Raw genomic sequence first — 27,840 nt, forward strand, 5'->3', positions numbered from 1 at the left:
GTGATTTTGGAGTTGAGACTAGATATGGAGTACAACAACAAGAAAGTCATGTTTTCCTGTGTCTGAAAAACTCCAAATACATACAGACAGCTCTCAGTGAATAATCAATGTTTCGTTTCTCCTACTTCGCTGTAATGTCTCATTTCATCATGGAGGGTAGTCGCCATTAACTTTGGGTTATAATGTTGAATATTGTAAGTTACTTTTAACCTAAACTTAATGCGCTCAAAACTACTGAGCTAAATATCAAAACTCAAGAACCTCACGTTTATGTGGCTACAGCTAAATCTATTTTGACAAATGGCTGTTTTTGCGTGTGGTCAGAGGCTTATGAACCGCATGTTTCAGAGGTTTTGCCACACTGTAGAACGTATAGTCTGTAATGGTTGTTTGCTGTTACATAAGAAACACTACATAGTAAAGACTTTTTTTTTCATAAATGACAAATTTCTACACTTTTACACTTGGTTTTTTAATGCAGCACTACAAAAAAAAAATCAATTGAGGAAGAAATCCTTTATTTATGGTATTAGAAATTTCTTAAATCTTTAAAATACAAACAAGAAAAAAACCATTTGTATACTATCTATTTGGAACAAAGGCTTTTATACCTAGTTTGGGTTTTTTTGTTGTTGTTTTGTCTTTTTTTAAATAAAGACATTAAAAAAAGCAGTCGTTTGTAGTTTCTGTGCAATGTATTAGCAAGATTTAAGCCATCACCAGGATACCTTTAGGAAAGAATGCTCCTTCTAGGTCCTTGGTTATATTTTATTGCCCTCTAGTAGTTACTCGTGGTCTTTTGCTTCCTAAAGCTATGCATGGTGCAGAAAGGAAAGTATTAACTTGCTCTCAATGTGGACAGCAGAGTTGAGGTCACAAAGTAAAGGAGGAAAACACTGGGGTAACACCAATCTTAGTGACCTTAAGTAGGGGACTACAAAACATGAAACTAACCGGTTGGTGCTTGTCCAGTACTTAGTGATAGACAGGACAGGGTGAGGGAGCACGACTACTAAGGTCACCAGTAACTAATGAAATGCAACTACTGAAGTGAAGCCAGGAAATGGCTCCCATCCCAAATCTTTCTTGCCTCTTCAGCAGTTGTTCTGTAGTCTGCATGTGCAGGACATAGACACACAATACCAAAAGCAGTGGTTTCCAGAGTTTGGCTTTATTTTGCAGTACAGAAATCATTTGGAGCCATTTTGGAACAGACATCATCGAAATTGAGGCTCTGTCAAATCAATACTGCATTGCAGCTTGGTCCGTTGAAGAAGCCATACCTGGGATAAAAGGTGCTTCTATATTTTTACCTGCTTTCCCTTTCTCAGCAATTGTAGGTTAAAATACCACATATTGGCTTCTCCAAACAACTCCCTAAGTCTGAAGTTTGGTTAAAGTTTATACCCACATAAACAAAACATGTGGCTCTCCTATCTGGGCCCTGCTGTAATACTTGACATAACAAAATAGCGAAAACTGAACGTTTTCAGAAACCAAAGGATATTCAATTTGACTCCCAATATCAGGATGGCAACAAATTGTATGGATCCAGCTCTTGGGCAACATCACACAATCGTAAAGGCTACAGTGATTAAAAGATACAAGTACTGTATCAAGTTCTCTATCGATATCAATATATGTTTAGAACAGCTCCTTCACTACAAAAAAAAAAAAATGCAGTTTGGTTAAACTGAACAGAACCAACCAATTCTGACTAGCCATTCCATGAAAACAAGTTAATACATGATATTAGAAAAGTGAGGGAGCATTCACTGGTATAGCACTCTTCAATCTCCACTTCGATCATAAAAGCAGGGCTTACAATATTGATTTCATACAATATACATTATTTGCCAAATTTTAAGTTTGTCCTAATTACATAATATGTACTGCTGTTAGTCTTCTCCATAAATGTCATTCTTCTTGCGCTTCATTTCTTCAAAGTCAAACTCAGACCCTGTCATCCTCTTATAGATATCTTTGATGTCATCACAGGTTGTCTCAAAGTGTGTGGTAGCATCATAGGCACGGGAAATAAAGATCTGGAAATAAGAATTAAACAGACTCAGACTACTTAGGAATGGATGTTCCCCAGTAAAGACTAGTAACATCTTTTCAGATCATCACACTCACCTGACTATCTGTTCCCAAATCTTTAGGTACAAAGAGGTCGCTGATGCTGACAAATCTATATGGGGGAAAAACAAATTCATATCACACTGCTTTGCCTTATTTTCTAAGCCAGAGGCATTGAATTACCTGACCGTGCACAGACACCAACATCTCAGCTTTGATTTTAGTTGACATGAATAAGCACAATACTCACTTTTGTTCAATTGGTTCCAAGAGCTCCAAAGCTGGTCTGATTTCTTTCTCTGGTTCCTTAGTCTCCACAGTTGTACTTACAATGGCAATATACTTGCCCTGTGCTGCCACATTATGTGCAAAGGAGATCATGCAAACATAGATATCTAGAAGTAAATAACAACATACATGACACTTGTAAACTCTGGACATAAGTGCACTCAAGTATCGCATGCTTTCACTTCGTTATAAATTAAAATTACTTGAAACAGGCACCGTCATCTCAATGTGTTATATATGGAAATAAACTAAATTTTGGCAAATTGCAAATATTTAATGAAATTTCTCTTGACTATGGTATGATTTGGATATAAAATGTCACTCAAAACAGACTCATGCTCTGAAGGATTGGTCTTCTGTTAGTGGTGCTCTTGAAAGTAACTTGATCATGAGAGTATCAGTATCACTGGCCCTCTCATGAGCTCAGAGCTGAGTGTGCTGTTAGAGAATGGGGTCTAGCACAGTGGTTCTCAACCTTCCTAATGCTGTGTGTGATCCTTTGAAACAGTTCCTCGTGCTGTGGCAACCCCAACCATAAAATTATCTGTTACTACATCATAATGATAATGTTGTTAGGAATTCTAATGTAAATAATACGTAGAATAGCTGATTAATGGGACCCCTCTAAAGGGGCCATTCATCCCCCAAAGGGGTTAAAAACCACTCAAGCAACTGTGGGCATATCTTTGAAGGGTATAATCTTGTGCCCAAGACAGTTTCTTGTCTTTCTTTGCATTCCTAATTTCCATGAGGTAAGAAGCAGTTGTGTCATACTAACATTGACATGACCACTGAGGCCTTGAATGTCCACACTCTAAAAACATGAGTCAAAATCTTTCCTCCTTCAGGGTAGTTTTCCCATGAAAGAGTTCTGTAAAGTATTGAGACTGAGGATGTATGTGACTATGAACTGCCAAACCTGGCAATGAACGCTGCCCTAGGTATGGCTCACATCAAATATTTAAAAAAATCATAGTAGCTGGGTATGGTTGTCTATGTAGTGAGTTCAAGGCCTGACAGTGAGACCCTGTCTCCAAAAAAAAATTACCTTAAAGGGATTTTTCTACCACTCTAGAGCCTGCGTTTGGAAAGGTTTTGAATAGTTAAGAAATCTGATTTTCGGGGCTGGAGAGATGGCTCAGCGGTTAAGAGCACCCGACTGCTCTTTCAGAGGTCATGAGTTCAATTCCCAGCAACCACATGGTGGCTCACAACCATCTGTAAAGAGATCTGATGCCCTCTTCTGGTGTATCTGAAGACAGCTACAGTGTACTTATATATAATAAATAAATAAATCTTAAAAAAAAAAAAAAAAAAAAGAAATCTGATTTTCAAGATGGCCTTTTACTGTGTAGCCCTGGATGACCTAGAACTTATTTTGTAGACCAGGCTGGCTCAAGAAAACCTCCTGCCTCTGCCTCTGGGATTAAAGACACATGGACCACCACCCAGCACTAAGCTGATTTATTAAGTACTTACTTATTATATAATTTAAAATATTTTAATCAAAATAATAAAGCATATAAAAATTCTATAGTGTATATATTTGATAATGATTAAATTTAAAAAGCTTTCCAATGAGAAAGGATTTTAGATGGCAGTTTTGTACTAAAGTCAAAGGTTATTCCAAGATGGAAAATATAAAAAAAAGTGAGGACAAAACCTTACTTTCTTAAAAAAAATTCAGCATTTTACAAAAAGTCCAAATAGGTCACGAAGAGACAAGAGAAGTAAAAGTTAATGAGGGCGCACACAAGCTAAAGTTTTACCTTGATTGATGGTTAACATTTTTCTTAAGGCCAGATTATGACCTTACACTTATCAGTCCTCTCCAGACAGTGGAAGGACATACAGGAGGCGGGCGGCCATGGGTCTGCAGACACTCCCAAGTTAACTTTTACATTTAGTGTTGGGGTTTATAACAGCATCCTAGAAGTTTGGTCTGGATCTTCCTTTCAGCCCCATGCTCCCACATATAAGACTCAGATACAAAATATATTTACAGATACGCTGGCCACAGAGGTAGGCTCTTCTCTGACTGGATATAACAAGATCTATTCTAGCCTACTCTGCCAGATGGCTGGGGCCTGTGCTCAGGGACCACACATTCTTCTTGTCACATCTTACTGAGTGAATTATTTTTTGAAAATCATATTTATGGGGTTGGGGATTTAGCTCAGTGGTAGAGCGCTTGCCTAGCAAGCGCAAGGCCCTGGGTTCGGTCCCCAGCTCCGGAAAAAAAAAAAAAAAAATCATATTTACTAGATTCAATGTATTTACAACTAAGTAATTTCAAATGTAGAAATTTCTGAAACTTTTAAGTTTTTACAGGTCTGAGATTCTGAGAATCATTTTTTAAAAAATTGTTTAGCGAAAATGTTATGTGGTTTAGTTTCTAAGTGGAAGGGGGGAAAACTACTGAAAACCACATCTGAGTGAAATCAGAGATGTGGTGTTCCAGCCAAAATACACACACCCTGTTGAAAATCACTGCTTAAATCAAAATTGGAGTTGAAACTTCAGATGAAGTCCTGACTTGAAACTAGCAAGTAAAACTAGAAGCCCATAAGAGTCATCCATGCACTCCAGACCTGAAGCCATGATTCCAGATAGTGTCTTTACAAGGCTGAGATCATTTCCCTGCACTGCTGCTAGGAGGACCACACCTGGCTTCCCAGGTTACAGGAAAGTCTCTACTCTAGTACGGAGTAAAGGCAGGAATCTGGGTGAAACACTAAGAAGGTTCACAAAATTCTACCCTCATCTGTCCTTCAAACTCACCTGACTTGCGGTTGACTTGGTTCTGTGGAATGATGATCTGGCAGGAGTTAGCATCGTTGGTGTTCTTGATGGGGTGGCTAAGGATACAGATCACTCTGATTACCTGGCCTACTTTTTCAACCCGATCCTTGACATAGCTGGGATCACAGATGAGCTGCTTACAGCGAGCAATCTGTAACAAAACATTTAAAAGATCTTCTAGAGATGACGTGGAAACATAGCAACATTCGTGTATTGGAAGGTTAAACTCTCTAAATCAATCTGGAAATGTATATTGAATGCTAAAGACTTAAATTCAGTAACTAAAACATCTTGAAATAAGAGCACAGATGGAGGACTCCCCTAAAGATTACTGCAGTCGATATGGTTTGGTACCTGGTACTGGCACACAGACAGAAAAGAGAAGCCAGAAATAAATAGCATACTTGCAAGTGACTTTTGACAAATCAATTCTGGGACATGGCAAATCTTAAAACTGTGTTGCGCGCACCTATAATCTCAGCACTTAGATACAGGGGTAGAATCAAATTTTGAGGCCAATCTGTTTATACTTTAGGTCAGTGAGGTCTGGCTACCTGCATGAGACCCAAAAACACAGAACAAAACCATTGTCCTTGTAAAGCTATTAATACACTAAAGAAAAAAGCTAAAACTTATCCCAAACTATAAAGACCAAAAATTCTCAAGAGAGGGGTTGGGGATTTAGCTCTGGTAGAGTGCTTGCCTAGCAAGTGCAAGGCCCTGGGTTCAGTCCCCAGCTCCGAGAAAAAAAAAAAAAAATCTCAAGAGGAAAAAAAAATGTAAGGAAAACCTTCATTTATTATAATTTGGTAGTGAGTTTTTAGCACAACAAAGACTCATTTGTGTGTATTCAGGTAAAAGAAACAGAAACGTGACAAGAAATATTTGTGAATAATATATCTGGTAGGGAGTAAGAGTCACAGTATATCAAGAAAAATTCATCATTTTTTTTAAAAAGACCTGATTAAAAAATGGGCAAAGAGACAGGCAGTGATGGCAAATGCCTTTAATCCCAGCTATCAGGAGGCAGAGACAGGTAGATCTGAGTTCAAATCTAACCTGATCCACAGAGCAAGTTCCACGACAGCCAAAGCTATATAGAGAAACCTTGTCTCATACAAAAAGGGCAAAGAATTTGACATAACTCTAAAGGAGCTCTACAAATGGCTAAGCAGCACATCACTAAAAGTACCAGTAATGTGCAAACCGAAACCACAAGACCCCTATTAGGATGGCTACTACCAAAGCCAGTGACAGCAGAATATGCGTACTCCTCATGAGAATGAAGCATAATTTTCCCGGTGTCACAGCACAGCAATTTCTCAAAAAAAAAAATAAATAAATAAATAAAAATAAGTTAATCCAGCAGTCCAGCCTCTTCAAATAAAATCAAAAGCACTGAAGGCAAGATCTTGAAGACAGGTAATTGTACACCAGTGCTCATTGGAGCATTACTCAAAATAACTATTTGGGTAAATAATTTAAAATTTAATCAGTGTTTATAGTGTTTTTCCTTTTAGAACATTATATTGGGGCAAGCCTACAAAGTATAAGGTCCTAGAGTCCACCCCAAGCACCACCAAAAAAATCTCGAAACCAACAACTATATTATCTTCATAAGTTCATAATTACTGAACTACAGCTAAGCATTTAAACTAGCTTTGCCAATAATTCTAAGTTTTCCCTGGGCAGTGGCAGGGTAATCAGAAGTAATTCAAATCCTGGCTCTACTTTGACTTCAAGAGATTATTATTAGATTATTATTATCATGTGTGTGCTAGCAGGAAGGAACCAGTGTATGCTGTAAACAGATGATGCCATCATCAAGGTTCAGGTATATGACAAATGCATTACACCCACTTCTGTTTCCTGAAGCTTCCTGAAGACACATGTGAGATCTAAAAGGAAGACAAGGAAGAACAAAATACTTCCTAATATATAAAGAATACTAATACTAAAAAAGAACTTTAATCAGACAGGCAGACCCAAACGCAGAGCGCGCATGTGTCTATCCAACATTAACATCAACATCTACACCACGCTGTTCAGCAGACAACACATTTTCTTCCCAGGAATAGTTACCTCTCCTTCAGATTTCACGCCAACCACTTTTCCATTTTGCACAATGATTTCTTCAATTGGCTTATTCAACATGTAGGTACCTCCATATATAGCACTTAACCTAAAAAAGTTTTTTTAATCAATTAATTATGTTTACAATTATAAGAACTGTTAAATCTTCCTTCTTAAATCTAGATGGATTATAGTATGTACTAATTGAGGGTAACTGGACCATAAACATTCAACACGGAAGTACGAGGGAAAGTGTAGAAACAAAGTGTCTGACAGGTGGGAAAAAGGGAACTACTGAGAGGTAAATGAAGGAAAAGGAGTAGTCCAGCGTAGATAAAAATGAAAGTATATAAAAAGAAATCTGAATAATCATGATGTTAAGCAAAATAAAACTTAAATCACAGTTCTCAAATACAGGACTTGGATGTGAATACATTTTTCTAAACATATTTCTAATGTATAATGTAACACAATAAATACATACACACACACACATGCATGTATGACAGGAGTAGAACAGGTCTATGTGGAAGAGAACTAGAAGGGCAAGGAAAACCCAGGGGAGATTAATGGGAGATAAAGAGGAATATAGCTCTTTTTTCCTTCATATGAAAAAGGAATAATTCAACAATAGCGATCTTGCATAACAGAGTAAAGCCCCGGGACCAACTCCCAGTACTACATAGAAAAAAGAACCCGAAAAAGTGATACTATTTAGGACAAATGAAAATACATCACCCAAAGTGAACAAAGAGAAAGTCAGATGCACAGAGCCTCAGTAACTCACACAGAGTGTGAACACCAAGGACCTCGAGGACACACAAGAGACTGCTGCTCCAAAAGAGAAGCAGACTATGACCAAATAGTTTAAGAAATAATGACCTAAAATTCTGAATTTGGCTCTTTTAGAAGTATAATCTAAATATTCAAACAGCAAGACTGTCAAAAACTGAAGAAAACCCAAAAGTCAGATTAGTGCCAGAAGAGAAAAATCCACACTATCCAAAGGAGAGTCCCTGGGTTCAGAGACAGCCGCCTTCTCATTCATGTCAAAAGCAGCCCTGGCCATACTAGTTTCAATGTGCTAAATGCAAACAAGCAAGAGCCAAAGTCCTTCAAAATGAAGGCAAAATATTTCCAAATAAACAAAAGCTAATCTGGAGATGTGGCACAGATGTGCTTGCCTGTGTGTCACTAATATAATAGCCAAGACAAAATCTGAAGATCCACATCAACTGACTTAAGACTTCACTACAACATTACAGGAAGCAGGGCAGCGAGGAAAAGGCAAAGGCAACTCAATCAACCTCCAACTAGACATCAACATGCGGCTAACACACACGCACGCACGCACGCACGCACGCACGCACGCAGGCACACAATGCAGCTAGAACAACTAAATCCCAGGGCTTAGGAATTAGGCCCAAGCCCTCCATCACTTACGCATCAACATTCAAGAGGAGTGATGACAGTTACATGAAAAGGCAAAACTCTAACATCTCTTCGTGCCCTTTGGCCAAGCAAAGATTCCATAGTTCTCAAAGTGCATTAAACACATGTAAATACGTTTGACATAGTGAGCTTCACAAACTATGAAATTTCTTATAAAATGCAAGCACCAACTAGAAGGAAATATTTGTAATGTGTCAGGTCTGACAAAAGACTGGAGCCAGAATACATCAAAATGACCCACAAAAAAAACCAAAAAACTCAAATCTTTAAAACTTGGCAAAAGACTTGGACAATCCCAAAACAAAATTACAAATAGTTCATGAAATGGCGGTAAAGATTAGTTTTCTAGGCATGCAAAGTGAAGCTACATGAGGGTCAGCGAGATGTGGAGCTGGGACACTGTCTGCAAGTAAGCCTGATGGCCGAGTCTGGAGTCCACATGGTAGGAGGAAAGGTCAGACTCTACAAGCTGTCCTCTGCTCCATAGGGAAGATGCACGGGCACAGACACAGCATGAAACTATTTTAAAAGGTAAAATTATGTTATCCCTCACACACACACACACACACACACACACACACACACACACACACACGCAAAACACAGATTAAATGTAAAGCTATAACTGAGCACTATAACACATGCCTTCACTCCCAGAACTCGACAGAGGAAGGCGATCTCTAAGCTCAAATCCAGACAGAATGACAAACCAGCTAGCTCCATGACAGCCAGAGACACATACAGAGACGGCCTCAAAACATCAAAAGACTTGTCTCAAAACATCAAAAAAATTTTAATTAAAAAGTTTGATAAAGGGTGCTGGAGAGATGGCTCAGCGGTTAAGAGCACTGACTGCTCTTCCAGAGGACCTGAGTTCAAATCCCAGCAACCACATGGTGGCTCACAACTATCTGTAATGGGATCTGATACCCTCTCCAGGTGCATCTCAAGACAGCTACACTGTACTCATATAAATAAAATTAATAAAAAAAATTTTAAAAAAAGTTTGATAAAGACACTTACTAATCTCACATCAAGTTCAATTCACAGGAACTACTAAGTAGGACAGAGTCCGCAACCATCCCACATATACAAGCGCGCACACATATACATGCACATACACTTATACACACATTAATAAATGTAATGTTAATGTCAATTAATAGTACCAAGTATGGAATAAATAAGACTCTCACTGCTGTGTGTATAATAATGGCACAAGTGCTCAGGAAAGCAGTGCTTTATTACTTTTGAAATCATACTTTCAACATCAAGTCAGCAATATTATCTGTGCACAGAACTCTCATAAAACCTTCATTCATAATAGCCCTAAACTGGAAATCCAGACATCCCACCAAAGACTGAGGTCTAACCATGCAATATATGTAATACTGTGACTCTCAGTTTAGGTGGGTCCTCAGCCCGTGCACCAACCTAAGGGGATCTTATACGCACTGATGAGCACAGAATGTATTCTTCTATGTGGAGGGGACTAACTATGATCTCAGGTAACTTTGTGTGGGAGGAAAACATTTCTGTAGTAATTGGAATTGCGATGATACATGTCTATAAAGTGTATACACTTTTCAAACTACATTTCACTTAACTGAAGCTCTGTGTTTATTGTGCATAAATTTCATTTTAATAAGATTAAAATCCCCAAAACAGAAAACAAGCAAATAGCATTTCATTTTTCAGAGCCGTTTTTCACCTTCATGAGTCAGGATGAAGTAAGTCTAGGATCTTCAGGGTTATAGGTAATGGGTAAAACAAGCACTCACCTTGCAAATCCTTGTGGCAATTCCCCAAGACCATAAAGTGGATAGAGGTATGGGCTTTTACCATATCTTGCCAAAGACTCGCTGTAAAGTTTAATTCTGTTAATCGTTTCACAACATGGCTGGTCTAAGTAGCTGGGGAAAGGAAATGAATATTAGAAGTCTGTTTGTTTGTTTGTTTATTTATTTGTGCTTTTTTTTTTTTTTGAGCCGAGGACCGAACCCAGAGCCTTGCGCTTGCTAGGCAAGCGCTCTACCACTGAGCTAAATCCCCAACCCCTAGAAGTCTATTTCTTTCTTGTTGATTTCAAACTACTATCCCCTAATTTCTCTTTAAACACTCACACACTTATTTGCAACCAGAACCTCCTTCCCAGGACCAAACAGCAACACACGAGTCCAAAGTCTCACATTTGGAGTTTCACAGTTGGAGTCTCACAGTTCAAAGTTTCAAGAAAGAAATAGATCTGAAAACCCCAAAAGTCCTGACTGGAATCCTCATCCTTTGTCTGTCATCAACATCTAATATGACTGATCCAGTACAGGACCTGTAATGTTGCCGAGATCACTTGCAGTAAAGCACCTCCTAGCACTGCTAGCAAATGGTCCGCTGCCTTTGTAGAGCCAAGCCAACGACACTCATTAGCCTACTTACTCATCTGTTCTGTACAATGCAAGAGAATGGCCAGTAAAGTCTATAACATCCTGGCCCAAATCAAACTTCTTATACACATCTCTCATGGAGGTCTTCTTAGGATCCACACCCTCAAAAGTTCTAGGATCTTTTTCATCAAAGTTGGCAACATAAACTAGGAACTTCCTGAAGCGGCGTTTCTCAAACAGTCCCATTAAGCCTGAAAAATATTTTTTCAAAAAGCACACAGAATTAGACACTGAGAAACTAAGAATGTGGGGGCACTTTAAACACCAATGTCATGACTCAACATATATCATTTACATAACCTGGACACCAGCTGCACAACACTTTAAAACAGGTCATTCACAATATTCAATTGCACAGCAAAACCTTACTAAATAAATGGTACACATTTTCAGAGAAGTTGAATTAATTCTGTATCTTATACACAAAATAAGTAACGCTGAAAAAAATTGATCCAAATGCATCTATACCAATGTTCTTCTTCTAACAATGCTGATCTGTGATTCAGCCAGTTCCCCAAATTATGAATGTTGCTTGCTTTCCACCTCTGAATGCTATGACACACTTAGACCTCATGGGAAAAGACCAAGACACCAAGGAAGACGTAACCGCAACTTAGTTTAGATAGTGCCTGCACTGTAGGACACTTGCTTAATGAAATCTTTAACAACCAGTGCACTGCTCCACACAGGCCTGAGAGAGGGCTCAGCAGCTAGGAGCACTTGCTGCTCTGCAGCCAATCCAGGTTCAGTTAACAACACCCACATGGTCGCTCACAACCATCTGTAACTCCAGTCCCATGAGATCTAATGCCTCCTCCTGGCCTCCATGGGCACTAGGCACCCATGTGGTGCATACACATATATAGAGGCAAATAAATAAATTTTTTAAAAAATCTTTAAAAGAAATACACTGGCTGTGGTGACACGTACCTTTAATTCCAGCACTTGACTGTAAAGGCAGGGGGATCTCTATGAGTTCTAAGCCAACCTGATCTAGACCTAGGGCAGCTGGAGCTACATAGTAAAACCTTGTCTAAAAATTAATTTTTAAAAAAAGTATGATATACACGAGAGACAGGGCGATGTGTGCAACCCTAAGCTCTCTGCTTGAGTCAGTCCTACCAACGTACAGCTGGTAGTAAGATAAAAATGGGAAAACTCCTAGTTTTATATCCTTTCCTGGCTTCTTCTAAATGGAACAAACACTGAAGTTAACTGGGACATAATCAGTAAGTACTTGTGCCTAGATAAATGGATCTCTGAGATTACTTTTCACTAGAAATCTCATTGTGATAATAAAATGAGAATTACGTACTAGACGCCAGGGCTTCTGCTTCAGTGGAAGGAACCTTGTAGATTTTCCCTCCCTTGTAGACAAAGCTCCCTTCGATCACTTTGAAGTCCATATAACGAGTGACCTCTGTGAAAAGCAGCATCTTCACCAACTGACCTAGAAAAGCCACGTAATGCAAACTGTCACTCAAACCTTACCACCATTAAAAAGGAGCAAAACTTGCTATTAAAGCCTCCCAACTTTTTCCTGACATTGTACAGCAGGTCTTACCAGAAGCTTCCAAAGTCACATTTTAAGTGGTGCGGCTAGAATATATACCTTAAGCACATGTTTAAGCTCAATGTTACAACTTGTAGGCTAGTGAACCTCCATCATGTGCAAAGGCCATGAAATATGAACCAGCAGTGATAAGAGATCTGGTTTACTGCAAGTGATTCAGGCAACTTTGCACTTCTGTTCTGTATCAGACACAGACAATATTTCAACTTATATTTATTAGAAGCTATCATCGGCATCAGATAGCTTAAGATCACAATTAGGAATATCACCTGTCTGTAAGCCTTAGGAGGCTCATGCACCAATCACCAACACGTTTATGAGACCAAGACCATCTTACTGCTGCTCTGAAAGGAGCACTACAACAGGGTCGTTAGGGCTGGAGACATGACTCAGTGGAAGAGTACATCATGTATGAGCCACTATGTTCAAACTCCACAACTAAAACAAATATAGTCAAGAAATAAAGTATGAGAAGGTACTCATGAGCAGAGTTCAGGTACACTGAACACCTGTATCAACTGGCCCCAATATGAAGACCCACAATTACAAATTGACTATATAATTCAATATGGCACACCAGGCAACCATGTCAGAAGGCTGAGGAAGAAGGCCCTGGGCTAGTAATAGGATAAAATTTCAAGACAAAATGGTAACAATAAATGGTACCAAGTACCAAATGGCCAGCCTCTTTGAAAGTTTTCAAAGAAGATAAAAGTAGGTGAGCTTCATACCATAGAGTCATGTATAAACAGTAAAAGAGGCAATTTTATATGGCAATAAAATGACTATATATGTGTGTGTGTGTGTGTGTGTGTGTGTATATATATATATATATTAAAAAAAAAAAAAAAAAAACCACTCCAACCAACCAGAGCTCCCAGGGACTAAACCATCACCCAAAGAGTACACATGGACAGACCCAGGGCTCCAGCTGCATATGTAGCACAGGATGGCCTTGTGGTGGTTGGGGAGGGGAACACCCTAATAGAAGTGGGGGCCGGTGGGGGGATATACAGGGTTTATGGCTAGGAAACCAGGAAAGGGGATAACATTTGAAATGTAAATAAAAAATATCCAATTAAAAGAAAAAAAAAAATCTCTGACAGCAAATACTGATATTCTTAGGATCACTTGGTTAAAAAGAAAACAGTCAGTGTATTAAGTAAGCCTAGGAAGCACCACAATCAAAAGCACCAGCGAATGCTCTGTAACACAAGACCTGGAGCAGAGCTGTACAGCAGAGGCCGACTGAGAGGCTACCCTGTGTCCTGAGTCAGGCAATCATCTGTAAGAGTTCACTGCGAGGGGAACACTTTATAAACATACCGAGCACAACACTGGCCAACTCACCAAGAAACAGGGGAGTTGGTAAATAACTAAAACTCACCCTGCCCTCTAATAGACAACAGATTTATATTTAAAATCCAAATCTCACTTTCAATAACAAAGTGACAGAAACAGAATGAATACTATCAAAAGTGAATAAAGGTACAGGGAAAGGCAAATCCAAACACAGCAATAAGCAGAAAAGGCTTCTGGGAAAGAATCACAATGCTTCCTACATACGAATGTGTATGTAGGGGGTACAATAAAGAGGAGGGATAGGCTGGAGAGATGGCTCAGAGGTTAAGAGCACTGACTGCTCTTCCAGAGGTCCTGAGTTCAAATCCCAGTAACCACATGGTGGCTCACAACCATCTGTAATGGGATCTGATGCCCTCTTCTGGTGTGACTGAGGACAGTGACAGTGTACTCATAAATAATAAATAAATAGATTTTTAAAAAAAAAAAAAAAGAGGACAGAAGAAAGGAATGTGTGAGTTGTTGATATTGACAGGTACCACTATGTACACAGGCTGAAAACTACATGCTAACTGGAACCACATACATATATACATAGATGTATCTTATACATCAAAACGTCAAGCATAATTAAGTCTAAATGGTGGCTCAATCCCTAGCACTGTAAAACCAAATCTGAATGAGACTCTGACCATGTAAATTGTTTCCTTTCCACTTACTGTTAATGTTACCTAGATTATACAAACTGGTTGATTATTTACCCCAGAAGGATTCCGTTATTATTTAAATTTAAGACAAATAAAGTCTGTACTAATACAAACTATAAAACATAAACAAAAGAAAGGAAAAAGTAATGCTTTATTTCATAGGAAATAAATTTGTAACAAAATTTGTTTTTTCTTGTTTTATTTATTTTTTTCACCAGACAGTGCATCCCACTGTGAGACTTGGTTGACCTAAAATTTACTTGTTGCACAGGCTAGCCCCACACTATTAGCAATCCTGTCTTAGCTTCCTGAGTCCTGGGATTACAGGTATATACCACTATGCCTGGTTCACTATGCAATACCATCCTAGCCAAAAAAAAAAAAAAAAAGGATACCACAGAAAAGATACAAGATACTTTAGTCTCCTAAAATACAGAGACCTTTAATGTGAAGTTAATCTCAAAAGCTTACAAATTAGAAAACCTTTAACTGACCATGTAAGACTCGGTTTCATGTATTCATGTAGATTATCAAGTAAGCCTCAAAATGGGAGTCTTACAAATATTTACAATGTTACTGTATTGAGAATTTTGGTTGTACTGCACCATACCAGACCTGCAACAAGTGTGAAATGTCTGTAATTTCCTGAGAACTTTATATATATTACAAAATCTTCAATTCTGATAGGCACTGTGCCACATCATGATTTTGCTTCTTTCCCCGCTTCCCTCCATTCTTAACCTGACTGCAGACACTTACAATGGAACATACTGCTTAACCACTTCTGACATAAACAAGCCCCAGCGCATCCAGCCTGGGGTAACAGTCTCTCCATCCAGGTCAGGTTGAGTACACTGTCACAAATTATATCAGAACTCTTTACCATTGGCCATAAGGAACTTGGGAATTAAGTCAACATTCCAGTCTCTTCCTCTCCCCATCGATGCTGGTGGTTGTCCTGGTAATTTAAATCTTTTGTATAACTAAAAGCAGAACAAAAATATCAATAATGTAACAAATGTAATTTTCATCAAAAGTTACCAGTCGTTTTTAGACTGAGTGGCTATGGTGTATCGCAGCAAGAGGTAAAGTACAGGCACATTAAGTCTGAGTCAGATAAAAGTCTGTTGTCTGATAAAAACTTCTATTTGGTCAGATAAGGCTTTTAGGTCTCAATATACTATGTAATTAAACACAGTATTTAATTTATGAATGATGCTAAGATTAATGAGCACTGCAGAAGTCTGTTTCCCACTTATTGTAGAATCATTTAAACTCATTCCCTCTATTTTTGCTTCTCTAGCTACACAAGTTAAATAAAGAAATGTTACACATTTCAAAACTAGAAACGATAGTTAGAATTAGTACCTGTTAACTTGCTGTTCTGAAGTTTTACTGAAATACGACTGTTGTATAAAACTGCACACACTTAATGTATACACTTTGATGAGTGTGAACATACACACACCAATGATTATGTCACCAAAGAACGCTACGCACGCATTCACCTCCAATGAGTGCCTCCCAGAATATAGTGTATGAAGTTATCAACAAGTTTTTTCAGACTCGTAGCCTGAACTTCTCCAAAGGTAAGAAAGACAGAGGAAAGGTGGTGAGACTTGTAGATTCAGAGAACAGAGAGAAGAAACACACACAATGCTTGAACCCTCAGGGAATCCTGGCTTTAAAGACAAGTTTACTGAAGAGCTAAATATCACTCTCTGGACTACTGGACATCTGAATATAGTCTACTACCTGAATATACTTTCATTTTCATAAATGTAGTGACATTATGATGATATAGAAAATGTCATCCTTAATAGATGGAAGCTGAAATATGTAGGTCAAGTGCCACAATGTCTTAATTACTTTCAACTTTTCAAAATCACAAGAAGGGGTTGGGGATTTAGCTCAGTGGTAGAGCGCTTGCCTAGCAAGCGCAAGGCCCTGGGTTCAGTCCTCAGCTCTGGAAAAACAAAACAAAACAAAATCACAAGAAAGCTATGTCTAATGGCACAGACCCATAATCCAGCACACTGGAAGCAGGGAAATCTTGAGTTCAAGGCCAGCTAGGGCTACATAACAAAACTTTGAAAATTAAAAAAAAAAACAAAACAAAACAAAAACCAGTAACAAGTAACAAGTAACAACAACAACAACAAAATCTAACTGAATGCACCAAAATGTTAACTCTAGATTCAGAGGGAAGGTCTTGCTACACTGGTAATAAAGTACTTTCAACTCTCCTATATTCCTAAAGGGATATTTGATATATGTATTAAATTAATGAGGCAGTGATTTTAATACTTACGGGGAAAATATACATTATTTTCACAAAAAGAGGTATTAATCTCCATACATGTAAATGTTTACAAGCTTCAGATAAATTTAGAAAAACTCACTTATAACTCATGTCTTATTCAAAAAGGGAAGAGGAGAAAATGACAAGGAGAAAAGACAGTGGAGCAAACAGCAGTAACTTAGACTCTCAGCTCTGACTTTAACCCCACAAACACAACTCCAATTGAAACAGCAATGAGGAATACAGGGTGACAAGAGACTAAAGCCATAATCAGACCAGGTATCGGCAATAGCGTCAGCTGGCACACTGGGCACAGCCCACCCCATGCTTCTTTGTCCTCACTGAACACTTTTACAACCCCCACACTAGAAGCTCTTAAGAAATCGGAGCCTCGGGGTTGGGGATTTAGCTCAGTGGTAGAGCGCTTGCCTAGGAAGCGCAAGGCCCTGGGTTCAGTCCCCAGCTCCGAAAAAAAGAACCAAAAAAAAAAAAAAAAAAAAAAGAAAGAAAGAAAGAAAGAAATCGGAGCCACCAACTTATTAAACAGCATTTAATAAGCCAAAACTGCCAGGTGAGGTGCTCCACACCCTTAATCCCAGCACTCGGACAGAAGTGGAGGCAGGTGGGGAAGCTCTGGGAACTTGAAGCCAGCATGGTCTGTATAGAGATCCAGGACTGGGCAGAAAAACACCCTGTCTCAAACCCTCCTCCTACCCCACAAAAAAAATGGCAGTAATAATAAGCCAAAACCAAGACCAGGTCCAAAAGCAAAAGAGGGCACCACAAGTAACCCTACTGCAAAGAGGTGTGAGCAGAGACTTACATCTTCCAGCGGTGTTATAGATGCACTTTCTCCTCCATAGTATGGGTTCTGATCCATATGAAGAACCTTCTTTCCATTCACTGACATTATCCCCGACAGGATACATTCCTAAAAGTAAACGGATATTTTTAAAAGAGAAGGCATAGCCAACATGTTTACGTGTCTTCTTTATTAAAAGTAGACTCACTATGCCTTCTCTTAGCAATTAAAACACTTGTTCACCATGACAAAACGGGTAGGTTTAAGGCCTCTCCTAGACTCCAGTGAGCTCCCAGGTGAAAATAAGATTCCCACTACTAGGACAGAAGAGCTGGTTTTTAACTGGGCAGACAGAGCAAAGGCAGCTTTCACTGCATCCTGTTACTCTGTTCCTTTCTACTAAGCATTCACTAAGGCCTTTATGAGGCATTGAAATTTAACTTAAAGGCACACTTGTAGCACCCATTTTTACACTGCATGTGACAAAATCCAGCTCAAGGAAAACCTTCAGTGCCATTCATTTACAGACTGAATGTAAAAACTTACATGAGGTAACATCTTTATTTGAAATAACTAACAAACTATGACTATTTGGCTTTGGTAAATTCTTTCAAAACTGAACCTCTTAAAACCAGGTCTCCTTGTTCAGATGTATCCAATGATCATCTCTATTCAATTCTATATAAAACACACACTGAGCTTCTGGGATGCTGAGGCTTCTCCAGCAGAAAGCACGGGCCACCCCATCTGTGTGATGACTGCCTTTTCTTCATTCCCTCACCACCTGACACAGACCTACCCCTGGAAACCTGCAAGGACGCAGCGGTTGAGGGCTGGAGAGATGGTGCAGAGGTTAAAACACCAGAAGCTCTTCAGAAAAACTGTGATTGTTTCCCAATGCCCACAAGGCAGTTCCCAACATCTACAACTTTTAGTTCCAAGAACTATGACCTTTTTCTAGCCTCCATGGGCACCAGGCAAGTACAGGGTGCATAAACATACACTGAAGGAAAAGACGATGAGCATAAAAAAAAATAAAGATAAAACCCATCATTTGTACTAATAAATACAATTTATGAATGCAAAATAATGTTGGAAAGCCCATCTAACACCACAGGGTAACTGCTGATTGTTGCAGCATATTTCATCACAGTGTGCACCCAAGATTGTGTTATTTATTGAAAAGAGGTGTTTCCTGTTGTGGTGCGGCTCAGTTTTAGCACACACCTTTAATCCCTCTGGCTGGAATACAGACATGTCCTTAGGGCACACCTCTAATCTCAAACAATGAAGGTAAAGTTAGTTTGTAGAAGGAAGCACCCTTGTTTGAAAGTGATGTCTAATTGAGTGGCAGACAAAGTGATGAATCAGAGAAAAATTTGACTGAATAGGATATTCCTAATTCTCACGAGAAGAGAGAGGAAAGGAGTCCTCCTAAAGCTAACAGTGCAGAAAGAAAGGAAAGCAGCAGTTTTACCAGGACAGGTGCACAAACAGGTTGCAGAGAGAGAACAAGCTACACACAGGTGAAGACAGAATGAGCTAGAGAATGAGGAGGGAAAAGATTAAAACAGACTTAGTTTAAGGCCAGGAAAAGCAATTCAGGAGAAGTTGAGAAAAGCCAGGTTGAATCAATCAGATGGAGAGAACTTTGAGCGAGAACAGCCAAACTGAACCAGCCAGCCAGAGTTAGAAAGAACTAAGAAGAGGTGAGTCTATTCACCAGTCAAATCTCAGCAGCTGAAAACATGCTGGGCCTACATTAGATTGTATGGAGGCTAGAAGCTTCCAGGCCTAGGTTAGCAGATGGGGGCAGTCAGCTCCAAGATGACAATTACTACAGGAGAATAAAGGTTACATTTGACTCTCCTCTTTTTATCTTAAGAGTGAGTTTTCCTACTACTAGGCTGGCACACACACTTTAAGTACTAGCATGTTCCAACACATGCTACAAGGTAGACAAAACTTTTCATATCATTAACTGAAACATTCTAACACTCAGAAGATCTGTGTTGTTTAGAGTAAACTAGGATTTCCTGAGTGTATTTGGCAGGGCAGGGGTAGACCTAACCTGAATGTGGCAGCCTTGTCATGTGGAAGGAAGGTGCAGGCATTTGGTATGGAGGGAGGAAAAGACAGCCATCCAGCACATGTATTCTCTGTGTCAGTATGTGGGCTGCTCTGCCTCATTACAGCCTCCCAGCCATTGCAGCTGAAACCTCTGAAAGTAAGAGCTAAAATAAATTACCCGTGCTGTTTGGCAGATGCTTTGAAGTCCAACACAAGGGTGTTTAAAGGATGGGTTGAGGAGACAACTTGGTCCACAATCCTTCCATGCACAAGAACCAGTGTTAGAGCTCCAGACCCACATGAAAAGGTCAAGCAGGCTAGCACAGGCTTGTGAGCCCAGTGCTGGGGCTTCAGGTCAGGCAGAGCCCTGGGCCTCCATGGTTACCCAGATTCGTTCAGGGCCAGTGAGAAACCCCATCTCAAAACAGATGAACAGTCAGTGCTTGTCCTAGGCTTTCCTCACACATACCCCCAGATAAGATTTGTTTTTATTGGTGTTGCTCTGCCTTTTGACAGTGTCTTACTGTGTATCTCTGGCTGGCCTGAACTCCGAGATCCACCTCGTCTGCTTCGTAAGTGCTAGAGCCAAAGGCACATACAGCTTGTTTGAAGTCTTACAAGGAACCACTTATTCTTGTTACAGAACAGGGCCTCTTGGGTACACGGTCAAATCTAGCTGGTAGACTCGTTTTATAAATAATCTTAATGCTTGTTTGTATACAGACAGTCTGTGGCTAATTTCCCAGTAACAGCAGTTGTGACCGAACCCATGTGGCCTGCAAAGCCTAAAATATTATGTCCTATATGAAATTCTGCTTAATCCTGCAAGCAGAGGATCTCAAGACATGTTTCCTATTTTGCCACAATCTACTGTCTTGCTGAAAAATGTACTATAAGCAGGCTCTGGAGACTCAGGCTGAATCCATAGCTCCCCAAGGTCTAATAAAACTGAGATCTGCCTCTTGGACTGCTTCGGAAAGGAGGGGATGAAAACCTGCATTTCTTTCTTTTTTTTTTTTTTTTTTACATTTCGATTGTTATTCCCTTTCCCGGTTTCCAGGCCAACATCCCCCTAACCCCTCCCCTCCCCTCCTAGATGGGTGTTCCCCTCCCCATGCTCCCCCCATTACCGCCCTCCCCCCAACAATCACGTTCTCTGGGGGTTCAGTCTTAGCAGGACCCAGGGCTTCCCCTTCCACTGGTGCTCTTACTAGGATATTCATTGCTACCTATGAGGTCAGAGTCCAGGGTCAGTCCATGTAGAAAACCTGCATTTCTAACAAGTTCCTACATAGGTGATGGTGATAAAGCTGGTCTGGGACGGCTATCTGAAGAGCAGCTACTAGAGCAGCATTTCTCAAGTGACAGTCACCTGGGGCTCATGTGAAAATGCAGATTCTGATTCCTGTGTCTGTCTCTGTGTTTCTGGTAGGTTCCCAGGTGCTGTGGAAGCAGCCAGTCTAGGGAACTGCACTTCTGATAGCAAAGCAAGAGGACTCCACCGAGTGAATACACCATGGGAACACTCTCCTCTTGGTGGGGCACTGACTTCCAGTTCTTTGCTAGTTAAATACTCTTCTGTGGCCACTTCGGGCACACCATGTTACAGCACACCATGGAAAGCCTTCCATTATGACTGCAGACTGCGTTGACATATATGAAAATCCCTATTTCAGGCCCATTTTAGTCACTCTGGGTGTGGTTTCCTCATGGATCCTGATGAAATGAGGCTGAGAACACTTTATAACTGATTGATGAGTGGCAGAACCTGCTAGAACTTAATCACACTTTCAGCCCTTTCCCCCCTTGTTTGCAATATTTAATTTTTAAAATATTTCATCGATAGTTACACATATTAGTGTGTGTGTGTGTGTGTGTGTGTGTGTGTGTGTGTGTGTGTGCGCGCGAGCATGCGTGTGTGCATGTGCCCAGAGACCAGAAGAGAGCATCAGATGGCTGTAGCTGCAGAGCTTGTCACTGTAAGCTGCCTGGAGGTTAGGAATTCTGGGTAAGCACTGGTGCCACTGACTCATTTTTTACAAAACACTTAAGTTTATTTCTTTTTTTTTTAATATTTTATTTATTTATTATATATATGAGTACACTGTAGCTATCTTCAGACACACCAGAAGAGGGCATCAGATCTCATTACAGATGGTTGTGAGCCACCATGTGGTTGCTGGGATTTGAACTCAGGTCCTCTGGAAGAGCAGTCGGGTGCCCTTAACCACTGAGCTATCTCTCCAGCCCACTTAAGTTTATTTCTGTTTTACTTTTTTGACTTTATATGCATGAGTATTTTGCCAGCATGTACATATATGCATTTCTGGGCCTGGGGTTACAACAGATGGCTGTGAGCCACAATGTGGGTGCTGGAAATCAAACCCAGGTCCTCTGCAAGAGTAACAAGTGCTCATGCCTGCTGAGCCACCTCTCAATCAAACCTAGGTCCTCTGCAAGAGTAACAAGTGCTCATGCCTGCTGAGCCACCTCTCAATCAAACCTAGGTCCTCTGCAAGAGTAACAAGTGCTCATGCCTGCTGAGCCACCTCTCAATCAAACCCAGGTCCTCTGCAAGAGTAACAAGTACTCATACCTGCTGAGCCACCTCTCAAGCCCTGACTCCTTTTCTTAAATGGGATTTTTGTGCCACTTTATAAAAGATCATTATATATTTTAGAAATGTGAAGTCCTTAATAAACCTATGCATATGCACATAAGTACTGCAAAACATTTTCCATTATCTGTCTACCTATTCACTGTCTTAATGTCATATTGATAAACAGAATTGAAAGCATTTTACAAATACAATAATCAGCCCTAATATTACTTAAAAGCAATACCTTGTCTCTATCTCTCTCTTTTCCTTTTTATCAAGGCAGGACCTCACTATATACACTGGCTCTCCTGGAACACTTCATGTAGATAGACCAGGCTGGCCTTGAACTCAAGAGATCTGCCTGCTTCTGCCTCCCAGCACAGGGACTAAAGCTGTGGCCCACTTCACCCAGCTCCCCGGCTTCTTTCAGTAACATATTAGGATATACTGTTCAATATATATGAAAGCAGAATAACAGGCTCTTGCATTTAAAAAGAGTATGACCAAAACGCCACATTCTCACTTAATAAAAGCGGACTTCACAGCTCAACTTCTGAAACAAAGTCACAGCAAACTTTGCTGAATAGCATCTACATCTAACTCTTCACACACCTACAAACATGCATAACCATGGCCCTAAAACAGAAGGCTAAGCACCAAAATAAGGGGCCTAATAATTTAAAAACCTGTTCCAAAGTGTCACTTAGAACAAATACCACTTTGGTTTTTGTTCTTTTCTTTTTTTTTTTCCCCCCGGACCTGGGGACCGAACCCAGGGCCTTGTGCTTGCTAAGCAAACGCTCTACCACTGAGCTAAATCCCCAACCCCCTTGGTTTTTGTTTTGAATCTGGAGGCCCTCGTTTCTCCACAAGCAGCATACTGACACTATTTGCCTAGCCCTGCACACATTTTTATTGACACTTTTGTATGTATGCATATGGATACCATGGGCAAATTGAGAGTCATAGGAACACTTGAAAGCAGAGACCTGATCTCATGGCCTGTGAGTCCCAGGAATCAAATTCGAGTTGTAAGGCTTGGCAGCAAGCCCCTTTTCCCACTACACCATCTACTCTACTAGCCCCTGCTACTTGAAGCTTACCAATACTTAATTAGTTTGTTTTGAGATGGGGTCTCTCTATGTAGCCCTGGCTATCCAGAACTCACTACGTAGACCAGGCTGGCCTTGAACTTAAGAGTTCTTGAGTAGTGGGATTAAGGGGTATACCATCACAACAGGCTTACCAATATTTTCAAAGTCAGTTAACCTCCTTTTATGGAGGTTCTGGGGATTCTATCTGAACTTCTCGTGCTTCCTTTCTTTTTTAAGTCAGATAGGGTCTCACTATGTAGCTTAAGCTGGCTACAAACTCCAATCTCCTGCCTCTGGCTCCTCAGTACTGAGATTATATGCATAGACTCCTCAGAGCCTACATTTCCTCTTATTACTCCTCCACTTGTGTCTTGATTCATTTGGAGCACTCTAAATTAAACATTTCTAGGCTAGGAATACTCAACCTTTTTAAAAAAAGAGTTTGATTTTAAAGAATTTGAAAACATTGGCCTGTGACTACTACTGCAAGGAACACAAAGTCCTTTGTCCATACCTCTCGAAGCTATGGCAAAGGTTTTCAAGATCAAATCTAAGTCTGAGCAAATTTAAATTATAGTTTAGGATTCTCAAATCAAGCACAAAACCTAGAATTTGATAAGTATGTTTTAATAAAGAGAAATAATATGGAGAGTACTCTGGGATATAAAATAATCTTCAAGCATATAATGCTGAGAATGAGTTGTTTACACGCCAAAGTACATGTTTCTGCTCATAATCTGTAGGCTTACTGTAGAGAAAATAAAACAAGAACAAAGACTTCAGGAAACACAAATGGCTGTGGAGCTGGCTCTTTTCAAATAAACTAATTCCAGCACAACTCAGTGATTTATTACCAAGCCCATATGAGTTGTGTGCCAATTATGTGGTAAAAGTCTGCTTACACATGCTCAAAGCACAGAAATGCAGAAGTTGCCAGCCAACCAACAAAGAAGGGATAGGAAGCAAAAATGAGACTGAATAATTCAAAAGGCAAAGCAGCCTGAACCTAGTTGAAGGGGCTGAAGTCCCCAGAAAGCTCGCTAGGACTTAATGCATTCGCTATGTCACAGCACAAAAATCAGCCTCACAAAACACTGTTACCAAGACTGTCACTCTCCTTACTCTGGTGTCAGCAGAAAAGCTTGTCCATACACTATAGGTTCGGAAGGGGAGGGGTACTACCACTTTTCTTTTTCAAGACAGGGTTTCTCTGTGTAGCCCTGGCTGTCCTGAAGCTCTGTTGACCAGGCTGGCCTCCAACTCAGAGGTTCATCTGTGTCTGTGCCCACTCCTGCCCCCAAGTGCTGGGATTAAAGGTGTGTACCATGACCTCACAGTCTCAACCTTAGAGAATTCTCAACCTTAGAGAATAATACAGAATCTGCTTTTTCTCATAGAAAATTAGTCTTCTTTACTAAAGTTACTTTCAATGCTTGTGGACTAATGTGAATTTAACTGATAGAAAACAATGCCAACACCAACACTGAAGTAACAAGTGTCCTTCACTCAAAGTCCTTGACGTGCCAATATTATACATTTGGCATACACCCTTCTATTAGATTCTTAAATCTCCAGCACTGAATGTCTACAAGTCAAACACTAATTGGTGTGTACACTCTGATATTCAAAGTTACTTCTAATTTGTGATTTTTAACTTTGACTGTCTCTTCAAGACTTAACCTAATTCAAGATTTCACCCAAATCTTACTAATATCATCCCCCTATTACTACTTTTATCAAGGATGGGCCTGTGATGATCACAATCCTACACTGATACAATTCTCAAAGACCATCTAGTATGTATCTAGGAAGGCCCGTAAGAAAGTTAGCACAGCTGTAAGAAAGCAGAAACTGTTCTAAATTCTAGTTACATATGTATCCACTAATCACTAAGAAATTTACAATTCAAGTGAAAATTTAAATAAAGGGTGTTACTTTGTTAAAGAGATGTGCTGTCTTTGATACAAAATGATGCTTCTAAACTAGGCCTGTGGAAGCCGGCATGATGGCTGTGCACTCACTTATCTACAGTTCACCGATCTTATTAATGGGCAAATATGAAGTATTAGCAATGACAATACAAAAAGGAAATAATTGGCTCTCACAATACACTGGCAGCCACAGGGCCGGCTTAACAGGCCACACAAACAACTCAGTATGCTGCGTACTATTGGAACCCCAATTAGGCACTAAAAAAGGTCAACCTGCAGAGAGCAGGGTAGAGTGATTAATTTAGGCATTGAGTCTTCCCAACTGACAACCACCCCCTACCCCAACCCTGGGTGTGATGGTATGTGCCTTTTAATCCCAGCACTGACCACTGGGATAGTGAGAGGGTAGAAATATCACTTTTGAGTTCAGGGCCAGCCTGATCTACATAGAGAGTTCCAGGATAGCCGGCTATACAAAAAGACTTTGCCCCAAAAAAGAAGAGAGAAAGAGAGAGAGAGAGAGAGAGAGAGAGAGAGAGAGAGAGAGAGACAGAGACAGAGACAGACAGAGAGACAGAGAGAGAGACAGAGACAGAGAGAGAGACAGAGAGAGAGAGAGAGAGAGAGAGAGAGAGATCTCGACTGACTCAATCATTCATTCAAAGTAAGTAGATGGCTTTGTAGATGAGCAATGCTGTCTATCTGACAGTCTACTCTTTGGGCAATCACATGTTCACTGAGCCTCGTAGGACCTCTTGGCCTTGCCTTTCATCCCAACGCCCAGGAGGCAGGGATAGGCAGAGCTCTGCATTCCTGGTCAACCAGGGCTACATAGTGAGACCTTGTCAGAATACAACAATCTCTTCTAGCAATCATCATTGATCGCTGTAAAGAGAAAACTAAGCTTTTCCTAAAAGTATAAAGAAGTAGAAAAATGAAGGTTTTCTCTAAAAGAGTTATTTCAGAGTGTTTTATCTTAAAGATATCAATTTGATCCTAAGAAATGTCGAACATTTCAACAAACTCAAAAGCCTCGGCTCTTATTAAATGACTTGGAGACTTGATGGACATACATATAGGATGCATACATCAATGTTCCTGATGAAGTAATTCACTCATAATTTCACGTTCAACTCCCCCACCCACCCACACTCACACCGCAATTGATAGTCAAAATGGTTGGTTCTCTTTCCAATTCCTTTTTGCAAATGATTAGCTCTTTTGTTATAGCGGAGGCTGGGGGTGGGGGGAGCACAAGATATAAAAACCTGTCTCTATTTTTTCCAGACCTAAGCAGATACGAAAACATAACTGTAGCATTAGATAGCCCCTTACATTTATATACCAGCATATTCACGCTGCGCATTTACTTTCTAACCTGCCTGAAGTGATAGAACTTGGCCTCCTCCTCCTCAAGAAACAGTGGTGACACGCAATAAACCGAACAAAAGGGAAACATAGCAAGGGCCCGGCGTGAAAAGTGTTTAATAGACAAGTTTTGAGAAAATTCATTTCCCATTCCCAGAGAGAGAGGATGAGAGGACGGTAAAACAATACTTAAGGCTTATTAGAAAAAGGAATTTAAAAAAAAAAACCGTTTCATTATTCTCTCTAGAAACTTTAAGTTGGCCAAACTCTAGGACAAATCACCAATCAGCGATCATTCTTCTGCCTCGCTTTCTGCGCCAAGTGACCAGCTGAGCAAGCTGCTGTTGCTCGCCACATAGAAATGCAAGCGCCAGCAGCGACTCCCTCCCGCTCGGTTCGGCGCTCGCCTGCTTCCAAGCGGGAGAGGTCATCCACCCAAAAGGGAAGTGCCAGGAGCACGAGCTGTTTTCCCTTTCCTCTTCCTTCCTGCAGGAGGACCGGACTGTTTCTCTCCGGCTGTTGGGCGATTCAGCCCTCAACTTCCCAATGGGCTGGCTTCCCAAATACACGTCCTGGGTTCCACATCCTGGCTTTTCCTAACACACTAGGGCGTCTTCAAATCAGTGCATCCCACCAAGCCACGACCTCCCTCCCAAGGGAGACGACCCAACACGGGCGACTTGGGACAGTCGCCAATGGGGTGCAGACACCGGCAGTCCGGGCGCGGGCGGAGCTAGTGTACACCGACCGGACCCGCCCTCGCCCCGGGCCCGGCAGAGGCCGGCCGGACACGTCTCCCCATCGCAGCTCACCGTCAGGCCGGTGCCCAGCACGATCACGTCGTATTCCTCATTCATGGCGGGGAAAGGAGCGCACACAAGGGCTCGGAGGCCACCGTAGAGAAGGGAGCGAGAAGTCCGGCCGTTCTGGGCCCCGGGGGGAAGAGGGAAAAAAGCG

General features: G+C 40.5%; 2 protein-coding genes across 7 annotated transcripts in view; one reads left to right on the forward strand and one right to left on the reverse strand.

The window, feature by feature from the left end:
• Tasor2 (transcription activation suppressor family member 2) overlaps positions 1 to 1,571 on the forward strand; it is a 55,223-nt gene extending 53,652 nt beyond the window's left edge. For 5 of the 6 annotated variants that reach the window (XM_006254223.5, XM_039096362.2, XM_006254222.5 and 2 more), the window contains one exon: positions 1 to 1,571. In XM_006254223.5, the coding sequence (XP_006254285.1) occupies positions 1 to 4 (4 nt within the window). In that variant the 3' untranslated portion in view covers positions 5 to 1,571. 6 annotated transcript variants of the gene reach the window in all.
• On the reverse strand, positions 1,153 to 27,840 carry Gdi2 (GDP dissociation inhibitor 2). The gene is made up of 11 exons (NM_017276.2): positions 27,696 to 27,840; positions 17,843 to 17,950; positions 15,601 to 15,700; positions 12,451 to 12,585; positions 11,128 to 11,326; positions 10,476 to 10,607; positions 7,252 to 7,351; positions 5,149 to 5,320; positions 2,330 to 2,474; positions 2,137 to 2,191; positions 1,153 to 2,045 (listed from the first exon to the last, which is right to left on the reverse strand). Exons 1-11 carry the CDS (start codon positions 27,738 to 27,740, stop codon positions 1,899 to 1,901), a joined length of 1,338 nt encoding a protein of 445 aa, NP_058972.2. The 5' UTR covers positions 27,741 to 27,840; the 3' UTR covers positions 1,153 to 1,898.

The sequence above is a fragment of the Rattus norvegicus genome, chromosome 17, assembly GCF_036323735.1.
Source record: "Rattus norvegicus strain BN/NHsdMcwi chromosome 17, GRCr8, whole genome shotgun sequence".
NCBI classification, from domain to species: Eukaryota; Metazoa; Chordata; class Mammalia; order Rodentia; family Muridae; genus Rattus; species Rattus norvegicus.